Source organism: Medicago sativa, chromosome 6, assembly GCF_051527215.1.
Source record: "Medicago sativa cultivar Bolivia chromosome 6, Bolivia_mono, whole genome shotgun sequence".
Lineage (NCBI taxonomy): Eukaryota > Viridiplantae > Streptophyta > Magnoliopsida > Fabales > Fabaceae > Medicago > Medicago sativa.
The window spans coordinates 93746808-93769388 of NC_140754.1; the positions used below are offsets into that span (position 1 = coordinate 93746808).

Below are 22581 nucleotides of genomic sequence, written 5' to 3' on the forward strand. Positions count from 1 at the left end.
CGATCTCCATCTTTTTTGTTCTAGAATCAAATCATAATTGTCATTAAGGGTAAGTTACTCTCAATTCATCAAGGGGTAATGTAGGCATCACCGCTATAAAATGTGCATTTTTCATTAGTTTAAATTTATCATATTATAAATAAAACCAACCAAACGGGTTCATGTGATTTCTCAATTTCTCATAATAATCAATATATAACTCAAGAACAGTGCTTCTATCTGAAATCACAAGATATAGCATTGTAACAAATATAATTTAGAATACGGATTACATCAATGGCTTAAAGGAACGAATTACATCATAGGAAGGGTAAAAACATCTAGGTACTTATTTGTACGGATACAAACGTTATTAGATGAAAAACCAAATCAACAAGAGTACCATTAATAATGCAAAACAATATTGAAATTATCACACAACTACAAAGAAAATTGTTATTCTCCCTTTTGTTTTTGCTCATTCACGTGTCTACGTGAGTTAACTCACGCTGAAAAACGTCCAGCGTGAGTTAACTCATGTTGAAAGAGCCGTGCACAGGTTAACTCACGCCAAACATAATTAAGAGAGTGAGCAATTCTGGAAGTGAGAAGAGCAATTTTCAACTAGAAATTATTTTAATTCAAGGCTTATTTGCTTCAACTACATTCTTGTGACCACCAATGAAACCACCAACTCCACCAATAACACCCCCTCCAATCCCTCCTACACCTCCTCCAATTCCTTTGTAAGCAAAACCTCCAATTCCACCTCCAATTCCCTTAGATGTTCCACCTCCATAACCTCCAATTCCACCTACAATTCCCTTAGATATCCCACCTCCTCCGTAACCACCACCTAAACCTCCTCCTCCATATCCACCACCTAAACCACTACCACCACCTCCTCCTCCATATCCACCTCCTAAACCACTACCACCACCTCCTCCATATCCACCACCAAGTCCTCCTCCTACATACCCTCCACCACCTCCTTCACCACCACCATACCCATCAGAAGGTGTATCAAAGAACCATTCCGGCTTTTTCACATCTTCTTTTTCATTCTTCAAGTTCCTTCCATATGCATTGTGGGACATTCCCAACACTAAGCATATCCCCACAACCAAAATGAACTTCATCTCCATGACAATATTAATCTATGTGACTATAGTAAAACACACTTCACTTACACCACTTTATACAAATATGCACCATATACGCATGCATTTATATAGTCGTTGCATGCATGACAAAATGAGCACCGAATATTCAAATTTAAAATGTAAAAAAATAAATTGAAATATTTAATGTCCAATTGTAGGGGTTAGGTTTAATTGCTACCACATGCACCACACAATTTACCTTCTCTTACCATAATAGTCCAGCTCTATCACATGCATGGTATGTGAAGGTACATTCGCATTCATATCGGCCATATTACACCCCCATAGTTGGTTAAAACTTAAGGTTATACCTAGCTCTGACCAAGTTCACAAGACATTTCTGACATGCGGTCCATCACATAATGTGTATGGCACAAGAATATAAACTATAGTGGATGCATGCACGCATTGGATAATAGTAATATACTACATTGTGTGATTAAATTTTGTTGGGGTGGTGGCACCCATTTACTGGTTGTAGATGGTGATGGGGCTTATAAATAGGGACCGTATGGTATATAGGGAAATTTATTAACCAATAGTTAAAATTCAATTTAAGAAGTTTATATCTCATGTATTCATACAAATTGAGGCAATCAATTAAGTTAAGGGACCTCACCTAATTATATATGAACTACACCATTTTACTTAATCAACCATAGTATGAGAGATTTTTAGAAGTTTCCGTGGCATTGGTCTTAATTTAATAATTAATTATAATCATGGGAGGAAAGGAATCTTGGATTTGCAACTAATTCAACAAGCTTATTTACAATTTTGACCCTCCAATATCAGTTTTTATTTTTAATGCTCAAAATATTGTAGTGGCATCCGAATTTGAACCCGACACCGCCAGTGATGGGGTGTGACCCTTGACACCGGACCAATACACCATTTCGATCTTCTAATGTGAGTAATGTGCAGTTTTAGTCTCTCTAGTTTTTTCCGAGCAGATTTCGATATGCTCAATCCCGGTTCAATTTATTTCCAACTCTCAAATTCACATAATTAATCATTAAAGAAATTACAATTTGAATTAATTACATTATTTAAACATTAAGTTTCAATTAAAGTTGCCAACTAATATTAAATATATAAAATAAAATATCTCAATTTTTCCTCTTGAAATCCTAATCTTTCATTCTAAAAAAATCTTCAAATTTAAAAAAAAAATCATTTTGATTTTATTCTAGATCTCAAATCCATCACGGAGCTCTAAATATTTTAATAAAAAAAATTAACAAGATTTATATGAAAGACAATTGTAATTTAGAACAAAAAGTGTAATATTAAGCCATAAATTATAATACAGGACCACTCCTTATTTGTCTATTTGGGTGGAGTAATATTTGTTCTCTCTATCTTTTCTTTGTTTTGTCCTTCATTATAGATGCCATGCATAGTTGTGTGATTTTAAGAAGAAAAAAATACAAGATTTCAGTTGTTGCTGATTTATTTTTGGGTTTCAAAATAAAAAGAAGAAGTGAATTTTCAGTTGTCCAACTATCCAAATCGGTTCAACCGCCGATTTTCATCCGATTTTCTCGTATTCATCCCGGTTTTGTTTCAAGGCAGTTTTAAGGGACTTTCGGACCGGTCACAACTCCGGTTCGCAGTTGAACCGGATTTAAATCTTGAAAAAATTATAGGCTTATTCAATCACTCGGTCCCTTAACTTAATTGATTGTCTCAATTTGGTCCCCTAACTATAATTTGTACCAATTTGGTCATATATGTTTTGCTCCGTTACTAGTTTTAGTCCTTTCTGTTAGTTTCTCTCAAAAACACGTTAACAGAAAGGACTAAAACTAGTAACGGAGCAAAACATAGGGGACCAAATTAGTACATAAGTTAACGTTTTTTTGAGAGAAACTAACAGAAATGACTAAAACTAGTAACGAAGCAAAATATAGGGACCAAATTGGTCCAAATTATAGTTAGGGGATCAAATTGAGACAATCAATTAAGTTAAGGGACTGGGTGATTGAATAAGCTAAAAATATAATACTCAAATTAGTTGATAACATTTATAGAGAGCACAAACTAGTCCCTAGCTCATTATAACACATGGATTAATTTGTCACAAGTATGAAAATGTCATGGACTAATTTGGGTATTAATTTTATGAGATATTAAATCGGGTCGCGAAAAAGTTGTGAGAAACCAAATTTAATCTTTATTCTTAAAAGAAATAAGCAAAATTAGGGTACCTCTGTAATAACCAAGTTGATTCAGAAATAATACCTCACAATTGATATTTTGATGTTAACAAAGTAAAGGAACAATTTGTTTGTGAATTATGTGTTCAAGTGTGTAAGACATAAGTAGTAATTAGATAAAGTCAATAATAATCTTTGTCCGGCTAGTACAACACAACAAGAAGTAAAAGACAATGTATAATCAAGTACATCGTCTGAACATGGAATTCAAAATATCAAAACCTTGCTCAATCAAGTCAATTCAAGTCAGCATAAAATTTAGTTAGGCAAAGCAAATTTAGAAGCATTCATCTTGTCCATCAATCAGCTCTAGAAAGCATAGTGAATCAAGTGTCTGGCAGTTCCATCTACAAGACAAATAATCAAGTCTACCATATGGAATATCAAAGACTTGAAGAAAAGTGTGTGATAGATAAAGCATCTATATATCAAGCTCATCCTCTAGTCAAAACCATAGAAGCCAACCATCCATCTACCTCTAATCATGTAAGGGTATCTCAATACCTTCGAAAATAGTATTGGGTAAATCATCATTTTGAAAATTCAAGAAATAATCCTCTGATTAAAGAAGATCTTATTCGTTGATAGTACTCTTTTTAATGATTAAGGGGGTTATTGTGTGTAGAACCAATGGTATGATATGTTGGTCTTTAACTCAAAAGTTTGAATTTGAATACTCCGACAAAAAAAATATGTACATTAAGTGTTTGTAGAATATCCTATGACACTCGGTTTATAGTACATATGTACACATGAAAAATAGGGAAAGTGGTTGGAAATAAAAATCTGTAGAACATATTCACACTCATAAGATATTAGGAAACCAATTTTAGGCAAAGGATATCTTATGACATTAGTTTTATTGAAAAAAGATCAAAAAAGATTGTCCATATAAGATAAATCAAAGAAAACCCCATGAACATGAATCTAAGAATTGATTGTATATTCTCACTTATGAGAGTCATTAGATTATGTTGTACATCAATCAAGTTGTCGTAGCATACTTGTATTGATATAGGATTAAACTACTTATTCAAATATTTATTATTGTTGTGAATTATTTTCAACTCGTTTGAAGTAGTTAACAAGAAAAACATTTTAGAAATATACTCAACTATATAAATATATGTTTAATTGAAAAGATTAAAACAAAATTAATATACAATTAATTTTAAATAATTTTAAATATTAGACAAATCACACGCAATTGTTTTTTCATTTCTCATCATTAATTATATATAACTCTTGGAGTCATGAATTTCGATAAAAAACAACAACACTAACTACATAATTTCCTAAATAAATAAATAAAAACAATAACTACATGCACAAACCTTAAATATATTTGACAAAATATACACATCTCTCTTATTTTTCATGCAATAGATAAAATTCTTGGAGTTATTCACTGCAATAAAAAAAATAACAACACCAACTACATGAACTTACCACCAATATAAGTCATATATGTTCATTTTCATGTATTAAATATGATTATTTAACTCATGCTTGTCATATGTGAATAAATATTGCATATGTCAGAAATACAAAATGATTGTGAATTTAAACTAATAGTACATTTATTTATTATGTACCTATCATCTATCAAATAATTGATTTTATTTTTTTTATAAATAATTGTTTAAAATTTTGTAAAATTGTATTATTTTATGAACAAACTATAACCACATATGAAAAGTCTTAACCAACATTGTGCAAGAAACAATTTTAAATAACAAAGTATCATTAAAGTTCAAACTCTCCTTATAAAACATCTCGATTCTCTATGTTTTTTCAACTAATATAATACCCAAATTAATCAATGCCTTCGTGCAATAAACAGGTTTTATAAAATATAATACTCAAATTAGTTGATGACATTTATAGAGAGGACAAACTAGTCTCTAGTTCATTATAACACATGGATTAATTTTTCACAAGTATGAAAATGTCATGGACTAATTTGGGTATTAATTTTATGAGATATTAAATCGGGTCGCGAAAAAGTTGTGAGAAACCAAATTTAATCTTTATTCTTAAAAGAAACAAGCAAAATTAGGGTACCTCTGTAATAGCCAAGTTGATTCAGAAATAATACCTCACAATTGATATTTTGATGTTGACAAAGTAAAGGAACAATTTGTTTGTGAATTATGTGTTCAAGTGTGTAAGACATAAGTAGTAATTAGATAAAGTCAATAATAATCTTTGTCCGGTTAGTACAACACAACAAGAAGTAAAAGACAATGTATAATCAAGTACATTGTCTGAACATGGAATTCAAAAGATCAAAACCTTGTTCAATCAAGTCAATTCAAGTCAGCATAAAATTTAGTTAGGCAAAACAAATTTAGAAGCATTCATCTTGTCAATGAATCAGCTCTGGAAAGCATAGTGAATCAAGTGTCTAGCAGTTCCATCTACAAGACAAATAATCAAGTCTACCATATGGAATATCAAATACATGACGAAAAGTGTGTTATAGATAAAGCATCTATATATCAAGCTCATCCTCTAGTCAAAACCATAGAAGCCAACCATCCATCTACCTTTAATCATGTAAGGGTATCTCAATACCTTCAAAAATAGTATTGGATAAATCATCATTTTGAAAATTCAAGAAATAATCCTCTGATTAAAGAAGATCTTATTCGTTGATAAAACTCTTTTAATGATTAAGGGGGTTATTGTGTGTAGAATCAATTGTATGATATGTTGATCTTTAACAAAAAAGTTTGAATTCGAATACTCCGACAAAAAAATACATATGTACATTAAGTGTTTGTAGAATATCTTATGACATTCGGTTTATAGTACATATGTACACGTGAAAAATAGGGAAAGTGGTTGGAAATAAAAATATGTAGAATATATTCACACTCATAAGATATTAGGAAACCAATTTTAAGCAAAAGATATCTTATGACATTAGTTTTATTGAAAAAAAGATCAAAAAAGATTGTCCATATAAGATAAATCAAAGAAAACCCCATGAACATGAATCTAAGAATTGATTGTATATTCTTACTTATGAGAGTCATTAGATTATGTTGTACAACAATCAAGTTGTCGTAGCATGCTTGTATTAATATAAGATTAAACTACTTATTCAAATATTTATTATTGTTGTGAATTATTTTCAACTCGTTTGAAGTAGTTAACAAGAGAAAACATTTTAGAAATATACTCAATGTTTAATTGAAAAGATTAAAACAAAATTAATATACAATTAATTTTAAATAAAAAAATTAATTTTAAATATTAGACAAATCACACGCAATTGTTTTTTCAATTCTCATCATTAATTATATATAACTCTTGGAGTCATGAATTTGGATAAAAAAACATATATACATTAAGTGTTTGTAGAATATCTTATGACACTCGGTTTATAGTACATATGCACATATGAAGAAGAAAAAAAAAGGTAATTGATTGTTAATACAAATTTGTAGAATCTATTCACGCTCGTAAGAGATTAGGAAACTAAATTTAAGCAAAGGATATATTATGCCAATAGTTTTATTAAAAAAAGATCGAAAAAAGTTGTCCATACAAGATAAATCAAAGAAAAATCCATATGAATCTAGGATTTGATTGTATATTCTCTATTATGAGTAGGGATGGCAATTGGACCCAGGTCCGATGGGTACCCGCAAAAAATACCCACAATGGGTAGGGTAAAACCCCGCTTTCATGGGTATGGGCTTGGGTCCGGGTAATTACCCGCAAATTTAAGTGGGTATGGGTGCGAGTAAGGGTACTATACTACCCAGCTCCGCAACCCGCATATACATATTTATATAATATAATAAATACTTTATTTATTTTTGGTGCATAATTATTTAATTTATTTAGCTATTTACGTCTATACCTAAACCTTAAAACTAATATAGTAATGGTTTCATCCTTCCCTTCATACCTTAAATCAATTTGATGTTTATTTTAGTATGCACTTTTTTATATGTATTTTGAATGTTTTTACTTTTATTTTCGAGAAATATTTTGGATGTCTTTTTACTTAGCTAAATATTATTGTTCGTACTATTTTCTGAGTTGATTTGAAAATTTTGGAACCATAGTTTTATTTTCAATTGTGATATATTTTATTGTCTTTTCATAGTTAAAGTGCGGGTAATGGGTGCGGGTATGGGTACTTCGGTGGCCATAGGGTACGGGGAAGGGCACTAAAGTTGTTACCCACGAGGGTACGGGCTCAGGTACGGGTATTTTTTACAAACGCGGGTATGGGGAAATGTACTATAGTACCCTACCCATTGGGTACCCATTGCCATCCCTAATTATGTGTCGTACACAAATCAAGTTGTCATAGCACACTTGTATTGATATTAGATTAATCTACTCATGTCCTCGCTCGTGAGCTTAGCTCAGTTGGTAAGGACAATGCATGATGTAGGCAAGGTCAGGGGTTCAAATACCGACCATCACAAAAAAAAAATTAATCTACTCATTCAAATATAAAAAAATCAAATATAAAAATATAAAAAAATCAAAAAAAATCAAATATAAAAATATAAAAAAATCAAATATAAAAAAATTAATCTACTCATTCAAATATTTACTATTGTTTGAAGTAGTTAACAAGAGAAAACATTTTGGAAATATACCGAACTATATAAATATATTTTTAATTGAAAAGATTAAAACAAAATTAATATACAATTAATTTTAAATTAAAAAATAATAATTTTAAATATTAGACAAATCACACGCGATTGGTTTTTTATTTCTCATCATTAATTATACATGACTCTTGGAGTAATAAATTTCGATAAAAAACAACACTAACTAAATTTCCTTCAAAAAAACACTAACTACATGCACAAATTTTAAATATATTTGACAAAATATACACATCTTTCTCATTTTTCATGCAATAAATAAAATTCTTGGAGTTACTCGCTGCAATAAGAAATAACAACACCAACTACATGAACTTACCTCCAAAAAAAACACCAACTACATGCACAAATCTTAAATATATTTGACAAAATATACACATCGTTCTCATTTTTCATGCAATAAATAAAATTCTTGGAGTTACTCACTGCAATAAGAAATAACAACACCAACTATATGAACTTACAACCAATATAATTCATATATTCATTTTATTGTATCAAATATGATTATTTGACTCATGTTTGTCATATATGAATAAATATTATATATGTCGGAAATTCAAAATGATTGTGAATGTAAACTAATATTATATTTATTTATTTTGTATCTATAATCCTAAAATCATTGATTTTATTTTATAAATAATTGTTTACAATTTTGTAAAATTGTATTCTTTTATGAACAAACTATAACCACATATGAAAACTCTAAATAATTGTTTACAATTTTGTAAAATTGTATTATTTTATGAACAAACTATAACCACATATGAAAAGTCTTACTAACATTATGCAAGAAACAATTTTAAAAAACAAAGTATCATTAAAGCTCAAACTCTCCTTATAAAACATCTCAATGTTCTATGTTCTTTCAACTAATATAAAACCATAGACTAGTCTTATACTATTACTAATTTCAAATTGAAATTTATAAAGCTTAGTATTTGTTCGTTGATTAGAGTCAATCATCTTATTTCTTTAGGTAATAACATTCAACCTCCTTAAACACTACATCTCATTTAATTCCTAACATTAAATTAATTGAATTCTTTATGTATTGTCTTGATTGAATCAAAATTATCTTAATATGAAATCAACGGTTCCGTTGTGAGTTTCTTTATATATTTATTTTCATGTGTATTTATTTGTATTGTTGAGCACATTTTTTTAAATTTTTTTTTACTCAACAAAATTACTGGATCTATTTTCTTGTAATTTGAAATAAATTATAAGGTAAATCAAATATTTTGATTTGATGTTTATTTTTTTTTCATATGTGGACTTGATGGTATCCTTACAACAACTTAAATAAGAATAGTGGCAAAAAAATAATTTTAAGTTTGTCTGTCAACCATAAAATTGAAAAAATATTAAGATAGAAAATCTAAAACACTACTAAACATAACGAAATATTTCAATTGCATACGAGAATGTCTTTTCCTAAAACAACACACTAACTACATTTCCTAAAAAAAAAAATGCAAGAAATAATCCTCTAATCAAAGATCTTATCCGTTAATAGTACTTTTCTTAATGATTAAAGGGGTTACTGTGTGTAGAATCAATGGTATGATATTTTGATCATTAACTCAAAAGTTTGAATTCGAATACTCCTGACTAAAAATACATATTTACATTAAGTGTTTGTAGAATATCTTATGACACTCGGTTTATAACATATGTACATATGAAGAAAAAAAAAAGAAAATTGGTTGTTAATACAAATTTGTAGAATCTATTCACGCTCATAAGAGATTGGGAAACCAAATTTAAGCAAATAATATCTTATGCATTAGTTTTATTGAAAAAATTTACAGTCTATTTTCTAATTTCCATCTTTATATCTTTTGCTTTCTCTACCTGCTCTTGGTCACATAGGAATACCAAAATATCACCACCCTTAGGGTATGAAAGATGCAGCTGGATACTGGTGGTAATAGCTGCATCTATGACACCTCTCTTGAATATCAACGATTGGAGCATCATTGAAGAAATTAGAGAATTCCATTATCTGGGATGTTTCCTTTGCAGAGACAGAGAGAGAGAGAGAGAGAGAGAGAGGGAGAGAGATTAGAACCTTAAGTGTTTGTCTTTTAGCAGCCAGTTCTTTGAGTAAACATAAAAGAAGATCGGTTGAGATTGACCTTTTTTGAGCTTCATCGACTATTAAAACTTTGTAAGATCTGAGTTTCCTATCCTCCAAAAACTCTTTCAGTATCATATCATCAGTGATATACTTTATAACTGTTTTGGGTGTGCAACAGCTTTCAAACCCAACCGAATATCCAACTTTAGTGCCAAGAGCAACCCCATCTCATGAGAAACTTTAATAGCTGAATAAATGGTTGTCACGCGTTCCGGTTGAATGCATGCAACAACACCCTTTCTGGTGTATCCTGTTTCATACAAATACTGTGGAATTTGCGAAGTCTTTCCAGAACCAGCATCACCTACCACAATTAATATTTGGTTATTTTGAACCGCATCCACAATTGCATCCCTACCATCATAGATTGCTAAACTCTTTCTTCTATCTCGAATTTCCTGAACAGAAGCCGATGTATGTGGCACAAAGGGGAGTGAATCTGTAGATTCAAATGTGCTAATAATCGTATAGCCCTTAGTAAACTCAAGGGCCCCTTCATGAACCTGTAAAAAAAAAGCAGTAAACATGAATAATTAAAACCTGTAAAAAAAAGGCAGTAAACATGAATAATTAAAGCTGTAAAACACAAATCATTGGTGTAAGTTAGATGATATTATAATTGAAAGAAGTAAAGGAAACATGCTAAGCTAAGTTGGTTCTGCTACTTGATCTGAGTTTGTCTTGAGTCTGTCCAGAACGATTATGTTCGCGAATCAATGGTATGATATTTTGATCAGTAACTCAAAAGTTTGAATTCGAATACTCCTGACGAAAAATACATATTTACATTAAGTGTTTGTAGAATATCTTATGACACTCGGTTTATAACATATGTACATATGAAGGAAAAAAGGGAAATTGGTTGTTAATACAAATTTGTAGAATCTATTCACGCTCATAAGAGATTGGGAAACCAAATTTAAGCAAATAATATTTTATGCCATTAGTTTTATTGAAAAAAGATCGAAAAAGGTTGTCCATATAAGATAAATCAAATAAAAATCAATGAACATGAATGTAAAAATTGATTGTATATTCTCTCTTATGAGAGTCATTAGATTATGTCGTACACAAATCAAGTTGTTATAGCACACTTGTATTGATATTAGATTAAACTACTCATTCAAATATTTACTATTGTTGTGAATTATTATGCATTGTCCTTACCAGTTAAGCTCACAATGACATTTGACTCATGTTTTTCATATATGAATAAATATTATGAATGTCAGAAACTCAAAATGATTGTGAATTTAAACTAATATTATCCTCAAATAATCGATTTTTTTTTTGTAAATAGTTTTTAACAATTTTGTAAAATTGTATTATTTTATTAACAAACTATAACCACATATGAAAAGTCTTAAACAACATTATGCAAGAAACAAACAATTTTGAAAAACAAAGTATCATTAAAGTTCAAACTCCCATTATAAAATATTTCAGTGCTCTGGGTTCTTTCAACTAATATAAAACCATAGACTAGTCTTATGATATTACTAGTTTCAAATTGAAATTTATAAAACTTAGTATTTTTTCGTTGATGAGAGTCAATCATCTCATTTCTTTAGGTAATAATAATCAACCTCCTTAAACATTGCATCTCTTTTAATTTCTAACATTAAAAATAAATAATTGATTTATTTAAGTATTGTTTTGGTTGAAGCTAAAATTATCTTAATATGAAATCAATGGTTCCGCTGTGAGTTTCTTGATATAAAATTATCTTAATATGAAATCAATGGTTCCTCTGTGAGTTTCTTGATATATTTATTTTTATGTGTATTTATTTGTATTGTTTAGCATATTTATTTATGTTTACTCCACTAAATTACTGGATATATTTTTGTTTTGGTTGAAGCTAAAATTATCTTAATATGAAATCAATGGTTCCGCTGTGAGTTTCTTGATATATTTATTTTCATGTGTATTTATTTGTATTGTTTAGCATATTTATTTATGTTTACTCCACTAAATTACTGGATATATTTTTTTGTAATTTGAAATTCGTGGATTTCATAATCAATTATATTGACAATAAATTATAAGTTGAATCAAACATTTTGATTCAATGTTTACTTTTTTCATATATGGATTTAATGATGTCCTTACAACAACTTAAATAAGAATATTGACAAAAAAAAAAGAGGTTTAGGTTTGTTGATCAAACATAAAATTGAAAAAAATCAAGATAGAAAATCTAAAACACTACTAAACATAATGAAATATTTCAATTGCATGTGAGAATCGTGTTTTCCTTTCTTAGAAGTTTGACTATATATTATGAATAGAGTTTTGTTCATAGAACTATTAAGGAAAACAGATGTAATATACATTTTGCTTTATCAAATAGTTTAATTAATTTGATTAAACAATATATGCTTTCTTTTGCAGTGATGAGGAATATATATCTCAAAAAATGTTTGAGTAATCAAATAAGATTTGTGTTGTTCTCTATTTTTTAAAAATGGTGCAAACACTTTTCTTAAGTGACTGTTGATTCTTCTCGAGTCACCCTCACTGAAGTAGTTAATATTCTTCGTTTTAATATCAACGAAAAAATGGTCCAAAGAACAAGCAGTGAAAATCATTGAAATCATGCAAGAAAAAAACAAACGTCACTAAAAAAACGGCAGAATACGATTATCAATGACAAGACTTGTTGGTGAGTTTGCTAAAGATGAGGACACAATGTCCAATAATAAGTTTATGAACGATGTCACGAAACTATTGGATTTAAAGATTGACAATGACTTTAATATCGAATCACAAGAGAAAAATTACATAGTAGTTTGTTGTACACGATCAATGATATTTTTTACAACGAGTTTGATTTTTGATTGATTTGTAGTAAAATCTATGGTTTCAGTCAAAGTCTACTAATTATAATTTAATCTATATTTTACATGTATGTTTATTTATAATAATTAATAAAAAGATATGACTATTTGGCGCATGCATGTCTTATGCGAATAAATATTATATATGTCTAAAATACAAAATGATTGTGAATTTAAACTTATATCTTACGGATATAAGGGATCAAATGCAAGTGCCTTGTTGTTATTCCTTTGCAGGATGTGGTGCTGAGGAATACTACTACAACAGGAAAACAAACAGGACGAGAGAGGATAGGATAACACTCTCCCCACAGGATAGCTATGAAAGCCTTGTCAAAATTGAGAAGCAAAACAAGGGAAGGAAGAGCATTGTAGAAGTTTTTGAATGGATGAAGTCTCAAGGTTGTGTTCTCGAAGAATCATGCATCTTCAGAGGCACCTTTGGTCCCCTAGCTCAACCACGGAAGGTCATTTTTCGAATTAGAGACTATATATAGGTTCCACTGGGACAAATGGAACAACATAACAACATATCAATGTGCATGCCCTGATGGTTGTGACTTTTCCTTGGCTCGACGGGATGACCGACTATAATGGGGGTGTTTACCAAGGACCAACTGATCAAATGAGTTTAAGATCAAAGGACTTACACGGGATTTCTTAGTTGTTGTGGGGTATGGGGTTGAGTATGTGGATGGCAAGGATGTGAAATATTCGTTGTTGAGAAACTCTCATTGGGTTGACTGTGGAGAGGCAGGATATTGCAAATTCAGTCAGGAGATTATGCATGGACGTGAGTCACTGATCAATGGAGGTTTTGCACCTCAAGGGATCTCGTACCGTGACAACAATGACAAACCATATCCTACCGTGATAATCATTTGAAACCATTGATTGATGATGATACGGTGATTATTTTTTTGGAGATTTTCTATTATGGAGATTTTTGTTAACAAATTGGTTATGGAGTTTGAATTTTTATGTTAATTAATACTTTGTTATATATATATATATTTGTCATTTATATGTCAAAAAAAACTCATATTACGTTTATTTATTATGTATCTATCATCTATCAAATATTTGATTTTACTTTTTATAAATAATCGCTTACAATTTTATAATGTTGTATTATTTAATGAACAAATTATAACTACAAAATAAAATTAAAAGTCTTTAACTTCATTATGTGAAAAACAATTTTGGAAAACAAAGTAGCATTTAAGCTCAAACTCTCTTTATAAAAGACCTATATGTTCAGAGATCTTGGAACTAATATAACACCTTATAATATTTGTATGTTGTTATTGGTTTAAAATTGAATACAACATACTAAGCATTAAAAAAATTGAATACCCTAAAATAAAATAAAAAATCAAGATTGAAAGTCTAAAACTTTACTAAGCATTATGGAATCAATTACTATTAACACCTTTTTTTTTTAGCAAATACCATTAACACCTTGATAGAACTAATTTGTACGTTAATACAACATACAATGAATGATGAATAAAATGGGTAGTATTAGTGTTATTGTTATGAAATTTACATTTTATTTGTTAGGTTATTTAAGTAATTTATATCCAAAAATCTCAAGTTTTAGATTGGAGTTTGAGAACAAAGTGTCTCAAAACATTATTAGTATCCAATTTAATTTATGCTATAGGAGCATTTTAATTTATTTTTATTTTCATAAACAATGCAATCAGTTATGGCACGATCTAGATTTTATTGTCAATTGTTTTTTAAATAAAGTAAAAAAAAACATTTTTTATTTATTTAATGATCTTTATAAAATCATTTAGGAAATCTAACAAGGTAAAGAAGCAAAAAGAATTGTCAATGCTACCATGAGTGCAATAACACCATAAGTAAGATTAATCTATGTTGAAAAGATTGATCATATGATAAGATTTGTGATATTTTTCTATTGACTCACCAAACATTTTTATCATATTATTTTCCAGAGTTTTGGAATTAAATAATTTCCAAAAGGGTGTAGTAATTTTTCGATATCAAGTGTCATTGAACTAAACACACTAAATGTTGGAGATCAACAGTGGATTATCATTTAAATTTGCCACAAGGATGAGTTTCGCATTACCAAGTACTAGTGTGCATGGATACAGACATTTTAAGTCATTTTTATTTTCATATACACAATGCAATAGATGGTACCATCTTGATTTTAAATACACTAAAAATATAATTATTTCTTATTTAATGAACATTATAAAATGGCTTAGAAAATCAAATAATGTAATATCCCGCTTATCCATTTCATGATGTTTATCCGGTAACTTAGATTGTGCACGATTAAGAAGGAGGGTATTATGGTATTTTCTCATAGAAGGTATTTAAGTGTTGTAGGTTTCTAACACCTCATTTTCCACTCAGACCTTATCACTTTAGAATAAGAAATTTGAACTCTCCTCCTTCTCTCGAAGCATTCCATCGCCCTCTCCCTTCTTCTCACCATGCAGTCTCACTAATTCATCTTACCACCACGAGAATCAACATGCAATAGTACATTTATGAACATTGCAGCAATTAGAAGCTTTGTACCACTTTAATTTCAGTTTTTCCTCTCCCTTGAAGAAGTTCATATGTGTGATTGTTAGCATGGGTTTGGAAAGCTTGAGCTATTTATGGTGTTCTTGTGAAGAATTGAATTTTAGCATGTTTTGATGCTTTTGGAAACAAGAATCAAAGCTAGGATTTTGCTTGGGTAATCTTGAAGCTTGGAACTAGTGAGATATCATATTTTGTGAGGTGAGTTCTTAGATAGAACCCACCATTGGGGTTGTGTGTTTACTCATGTAAGAAATTATGAATTCTAAGTTATGAAATCTTCCCTTTTTCCATGCCATGCTTACTAATTTTGTTAGTACTTGCCATTTTGATGTTATGTTTAGTGTTTATATGATTCTTAGGGTTGAAACATCTCTTGGGTCACTTGGATTGGAGAATTTTTAGAAAAATTTCTGTTTTTCACGTTTATGGACTGTAACAGAGAGCAACAGGTGCCACTCGCTGGGAGCTCTCCATGGTGAGCATTGAACTTGCTAGGGCGAGTAGCAACTCGTTGGGGCTGGTTAGACATCACAGAAATGTGCAGTTGACTCGTTCCGGACAAGCAGTGGTCGTTTTATGTTCAGTCTTTCAATGGTTTCTTATAAAGGCGATTCTCTCCAACCAATGTTCCCTTGTTAATGTTTCAAACCTTGTGTAAAAGAAATAATGAGCAAGTATTAACTTAGAATTAGAACAACATGGCACATGAGAGAATACCTAGTATAAGTTACGCCCGGGTAGCGATCTAACCTCGAAGTAGTGGGATATCTTAGAGCCTCAACGTAGATAGTTGAGAATTAGTCTTGCTAGCACGCCGTCAAGGCGTATTAGGTTATTTATGATCAAGAATATGATTATGATTATGTTATGACATGCCATGTCTCTTGTGATCTACGCCAGGGAGATTCAAGAGGTTCACGTTAGGGGAACGAAATACGCTCCGCAAGGTAGGCCCGCACGACATTAAGAGGAGTCTGATGTAACCTTAGCTAGGAATTCATCGGTCATGTTATGGGATTGTATTCGGGGTTACTCGATCCGATCACACTCCGTAAAATCAACCCAGATAACTATATGTTAAACCCTATGTTGTGATACTATGCTTATGATATGATATGCTCATGATACAGATATGACATGCTATGACTCAAGTACAAGTTTAGGAATAAGTGACAACAATCTTAGTCATGCACGATGGTTTAGGTATGTATGAGTTCACATACATATAATCAACTGAACGGTTGTGTTGTAGACACATAGTAACCATAGGTTTCCCTGAGTTTACCCATAGCCCAGGATTAGGTAGAACTCACTGAGACATTATGTCTTATCTCAATCCTTCATTTGTTCAAGTTCACAGGTTGCTCGTGGCAATGGTAAGGAGAAGGCTGCAGATTGATCGTGCTTGTTGGGTATTGTTCTTATGTCCTTTCGTTGATGTTATGTGTTATATAATAGTTGTAATGGACCTCGATGTTACTTGTTTCATTCGACTGATTATGTATAATTATTGTAACATATGAATTGAGACAACTTTGTACTTTAATCTCAACTTATGTTGTATTTCTGTTTTGTGTAACTAATGTATCCAGTACCAGTTTTAACGCACATGCTAAATATTCTAGACATGTTTAGTATGGGTGTTACAAATAAAGTGATGGTGCAAAAAGAATCATTGATGCAACCATAAATGCGATAATACCATAAATAAATCTAGGTATGTAACCCATGCGTTGCAAAAGTTTAATTAAAATGCACTTTTTATAATATCATTTTTGGTACAATCCGCTTAATACTTGATTTTATTAAATTTGGAGACTATTAAGCATCCTGAATAGTATTATTTATTTAATAGTAAATAGGGGAATTTTCTAAAAATAACTTATAGAATGGCATGTCATACTTCAAAAATCATGTAGATTTCACTTAACCGTTAAAAAAATGTAGATTTGATTTAAATAATAAAAAATTTAACAAATTATATACAATTGATTAAAAAAATAATCTTAATTATACGATCCACACTATTATAATAAGTTTTATTTAATTACAGTCAACTGTTTCAAAACAAAAATACTAATTTATTTTATTTTAATTGAATTTGTCATGTTTTGTTGTTTTTGGATTTTGATGTTAGCTTTTTCCTACATGTCATATAACTATGTACACGTGAGTATATATAGGATCGTTTCCACAGGGAGTTACGTTTATTATAAGCATTTTCGCAATAGTTCACATTAAGGGTTTGGATATAATTTGTTTGTTTGTAACACTATATCCATAGATTACAAAAGTAAAAACGAGAGGGTATCGAACTATTTCGCTTGCGGTATAAGATAACGAGCAAGCATAACAGCAGCAATCTCTCAATCGATTAACAGATTCTAGCTTTATAACCAATATTATTACAATCATTTCTACAACATCCTTCGTGTCCAAAGCGACATCGTTATTTCCAAGTTAGCGTTTAAACATTCGTGTCCAAATTCCTTAAACGATAACAAAGTTGATCGGATAACTTAATCGACCGTGTCCAGCCTGATTAAGTATCCGAAAGCATTAAAAGCTTGATTAAAAGTAATTATCAAAGGTTTTCAAACTTGTCAAGAGTGATATAACATAAGATAGATTGTTATTCTAGTTCTAGATTCAAGAGTTTGTGTCCAAATCATCTTGAATCTCTTTGAAAGCATTAAAAGCAAGAATAACAACAATATTGAATCATTAAGCTAGAACCTTATATATTAAAAGATCAAAAGATTACATAATAGCTTGATAGTTACCTCAATACTACAAAGAAGGTGATAGTTACACATAGACATGTAAACTAATGCAAGGAATGAAGGAAAGATGAAGATTCCATGCCAAGATCCTTGATGTCTCAATGAATCTAGGGTTGAATCTACTCCTTAATCACTTGCTTTGTGTTTCTCTCTATGAAATAGCTCTAACCTCTCTCTAGAAATGTATAAAATGTTTCAATGGAATAGTGAATCCCTAAAAGAGAGGTAAAAAATGCTATTTAAATGGCCTGTGTTTTTGCACCTGCGCTAATAGCGCAACTCACGCTAATAGCGTGGTAAGGCGGCCTATAATCTGGCCAATAGGAGTGTGCCACGTTGGCCCTGCCCTGCTGCTACGCTCCAGCCACGCCATTAGCGTAGCTCTCTGGAGTATTTACGCTAATAGCGTAGATTACGCCAATAGCGTAGTTCTTCATGGTCTGCTACGCTCCAGGTACGCATATGGCGTAGCTCTCTGGACAATGTACGCTAATAGCTCAGTATACGCTAATAGCGTAGTCTTCAAGAGTGCTCCAGATCCTACGCCCCAGGTACGCTAATGGCGTATCTCTCTGACCTTGGCCATTTCTTCATCACGCTAATAGCGTAGGACACGCTAATAGCGTGGGACCTTGAACTTTGACGTTTCTTGCTCCTTGCTTGTATTTTCCTGCACAAAGAGGGTAGAATAAGGCTCAAAAGCATAAATGACATATTTACACAATAATTGGAGTTTTCGATAAAGAATCTTGCAAAACAAGTCACTAAAATGCCTAAACTCCCATATGAAATATATCACTTTTAAACACTTATCAAACTCTCCCCAACTTGGCTTTTTGTTTGTCCTCAAACAAATCAATTAAAAAGGAAACTAACAAGGCTTTGGACAAGGTTTTCAACATGTTGTCAAGCAATTCAAAACAAAAATAAACAATGGTGATTCAAATATGATTGCGTGGACAAGCATGAAGTCCTCCGCTACTCTAGGTTCAAACTAAGAATGCGAAAAATGTCCTAAGCACAAACTATACATCATAAACTTCAAAACATAAACATATCTATCTATGAACCACACCTAACACACTTCTTTGAAAGTAAATGCAATATAATGATAACAATGAATGAGGTAATGAACACACATCCAACAATCATGCTAACATCCTATTTAAGTTAGGTGTCCATCCAAATATCGTCTCAAAAAGCATAAAAGCATGGATCAAAAGGTCTTGCAAGGGTTATAACTTGGCCGGGCTACAAAAGAAATGTCATATGTGGGGCAATTGATCAGAAAGCCTATCAAAGAGGAACATTTTTTTGTATCACAACTTGAAATCCATATACTTCCCTACCAAGAATTACAACCTTTGGTGATTAACAATCAAACCTTGACAACTTATTCTATTTTTGATTTTTCTCTATCTTTTTCTTCTTTTTCTTTTCTTTTCTTTTCTTTTTCAAATGTACAACTTTTTCTTTGATTCAATGTTGTCAGGTTATTTTACAACTTCACCAGAACTTAACATATAATGCCTCCTTTTTCTCCCCAACTTGAATACAACAAAACTCTAATTGAATGTTCCCCTATCCTAAGGCAAGGGACAAAGTACAAAAAGGTTAAGGGTTCAACAAAGTAACATTATCAAAGTCCTATAAGATTCAACCATGAACTGGATTTTTGAAAAATTTCAGGCAAATTCAACAAGCTTTGTGCTTATGAATATTGACAGTTCATGTTTGAGGACTTGATTCATTTGGCTCAGATTGGGGTATCAGATACTCACTCTTCTCACAGGTAGGCTTTATGTGGTCAAGTAGGTTACTCTCGATTCAAAAAGTGCCTTGATCCTTTCCATGCTTTCAAACAGTTCAAAATAATTATCAGATTTAACATAACTAAAACAAGTTAGACGGTGATTATCGGTCTCCAGCATATATACAACAGATTGAAGCTACCTCACATTTATGCTAAGTACTAAGTGGTTCAAAGATATTTATGTTTATGAAAAGACTTAAATGATATATATTTTGTGCAAAGTACAAGTTTCAAATTCTTATTAAAAACCTAGAATAACAGGAAACCAATACCTTAGCCTTACGCTTTCTCACAAGTAATATCATTATCACTCACCTGCTTTTGCTCAAACATGGCTCCATGGAGCACTTTAAAATTTATTGTTCATGAGCAATTTTCTTTTGAGAGACACAAGCAAGATGCAAACAAAAATTTCATCCAAAGCATAAGTTATTAAACCAAAAAGCTAAGTTATTAAACCAAATATAAAGTAACAAAGTAACAAATCAAGCACTAAAACCACAGTGCTTGAAGAGTACAAAATACAACCAAATAAACAACTGTTCCAACATGAAATAAAAACAAAGAGTTAGAAAGCAAAACGAAAAACATCACTAAAAACCCACAATATCACTGATCATCCTCTCCAGCATCATCCATATCAAGATCCTGGTACACATCATCATCACCCACAACTCCAGCATCATCAGGTGTCGCCTCATCATCAACAGCATCAGCCACCCCCACATAAGGACTTGGCCTGCCCTCAGGCCAATGAACATAGCTCTGGTACTGGTCAGGTGTCATCACCGGGTAATCAGCATTTCCCGGATACATGTGAGCATTGTAGAGGTCCTGGTGTATGCCCATGTTGCTCCTCCAAATTGCCTCATTCTGATCCATTAAGAAGCTATTCTGGTCCCTCACGTATTGGTTATGCATCTGCTGCTCCAGCATAAAGGTCTGCAAACCTGAAAAGTCAAAAGAACCAGCACCCTCAGATGGGCCACCTTCATCATCCGAGAAATGGTATTGGGCTGCCCTCTGCTCTGATTTCTCCCAGGTGCGAATAGAAGTGTCAGTAATGGCCCCTTCAATATCTTCATCAAAGGGTCCAGTAATGGCCACTCCATTGGCCTTAAGCAATCCCATAATCAAACCCGGGTAGAACAATGCCACCTTCTTAGCACCTGTGGCAACTTTCAAAGCCACAGCCTTCATCTCATTGGCTATGATGCGAGCAATATCAACAGGCACTTCTTTCATAATGCACCAGATGAGTGGTAGAACGGCTTTTGGGGCATCGGATGTATGGGCTCTAGGAAGGGCATTGTGGACAAGAAATTGGAAAACTAAGCGGGCAGTAGCGGTCATCTCTTTGGTAAGTGCATGCCTAATCTCTCCCTTGTCATTCTTTACAAAGTGCCTACCCTTGTTCATGATATCACGCTCAATTTGCTGAAATTTCCAATTGCCTTGAGCGTTTCTCTTAGCATAGGTACACAAGGTGGGCATTGTGGGGTCAGGTGATGGCTCAAGGTTTAAGGCATTTTCAAGGAAATCATTGATTGCATCCCTATCAAATGGGATTTGCTTTCCTCGGACATAAGAAGTCCAAGAGAAAGTCTCAGCAAGGTTAGTGGGTGAGGCATCAGAGACAGCATTACAATAGAACTCCCTGATTAGGTCGGTGTTAATCTCAGTTGCGGGCACAAGGAGTTTGGTCCATTTGCGACCAGTAAAAATATGGAGCATATCAGCATGCTCACCACTAGGGTGAATGTCAAAGGTTTTCTCGTGCCAGGTTTTGTACTGTGCCATCTTCTTAAACCTGGCAGAGTGGGCAGGGGTGGGGAAACGGTTTGGGATTGCAGGTGCAGCAGAGGTAGAGGCACCTTTGCCTCTAGGACGTTTAGTCCCGGTAGTTTTTTCAACATTTTTTCGGTGCCATCTGCAACAAAACCAGGAAACACCAACATATTGCATAGAAAATATTAGCACAAAGTAGAATTGGTTATTTAAAAACATCAAAAAAATTTAAAATCTGGGCAAGTATGAAGATCTACGCTATTAGCGCCTGCCACGCTAATAGTGAAATTTTCTGGAAAAATTTCGCTATTAGCGTAGATTTCGCTATTAGCGTAGTTCTTCGTACCTGCAATTTTCAAATTTTCAAAATCTTTGTTCCTGCAATTTCACAACACCAACCAGCAAATTTCAACCCTAGGTTTCATCCTATGTCTCTAAAACACAATAGAATCATGAAAAGGAATCAGAATCACAACATTGGTACACAAATCATTCAAAACCCTTATTTTTCAAATTTACAAAATGGGTCAAAATCAAAAGATGAATGTTTGTTGCATGTGGGTTATGATTATTGTTCCTTTTCCAACTATTATCAATGAAGAACAATCTCTATTCACGAATGTTTAGCGTTTA

At 31.8% G+C, this 22581-nt stretch overlaps 1 protein-coding gene across 1 annotated transcript; it reads right to left on the reverse strand.

Annotated features, from left to right (window-relative positions):
• Positions 1-213: 213 nt before the first annotated feature.
• LOC146918353 (uncharacterized) lies at positions 214-1194 on the reverse strand. Its single transcript, XM_085720008.1, has one exon. The coding sequence runs from the start codon at positions 1122-1124 to the stop codon at positions 621-623; it is 504 nt and encodes a 167-aa protein (XP_085576134.1). The 5' UTR covers positions 1125-1194; the 3' UTR covers positions 214-620.
• Positions 1195-22581: the final 21387 nt, after the last annotated feature.

Excerpts from the sequence above, each read along its gene's own strand:
- LOC146918353 (XM_085720008.1), bottom strand. The coding sequence starts at position 1,124 with ATGGAGATGAAGTTCATTTTGGTTGTGGGGATATGCTTAGTGTTGGGA.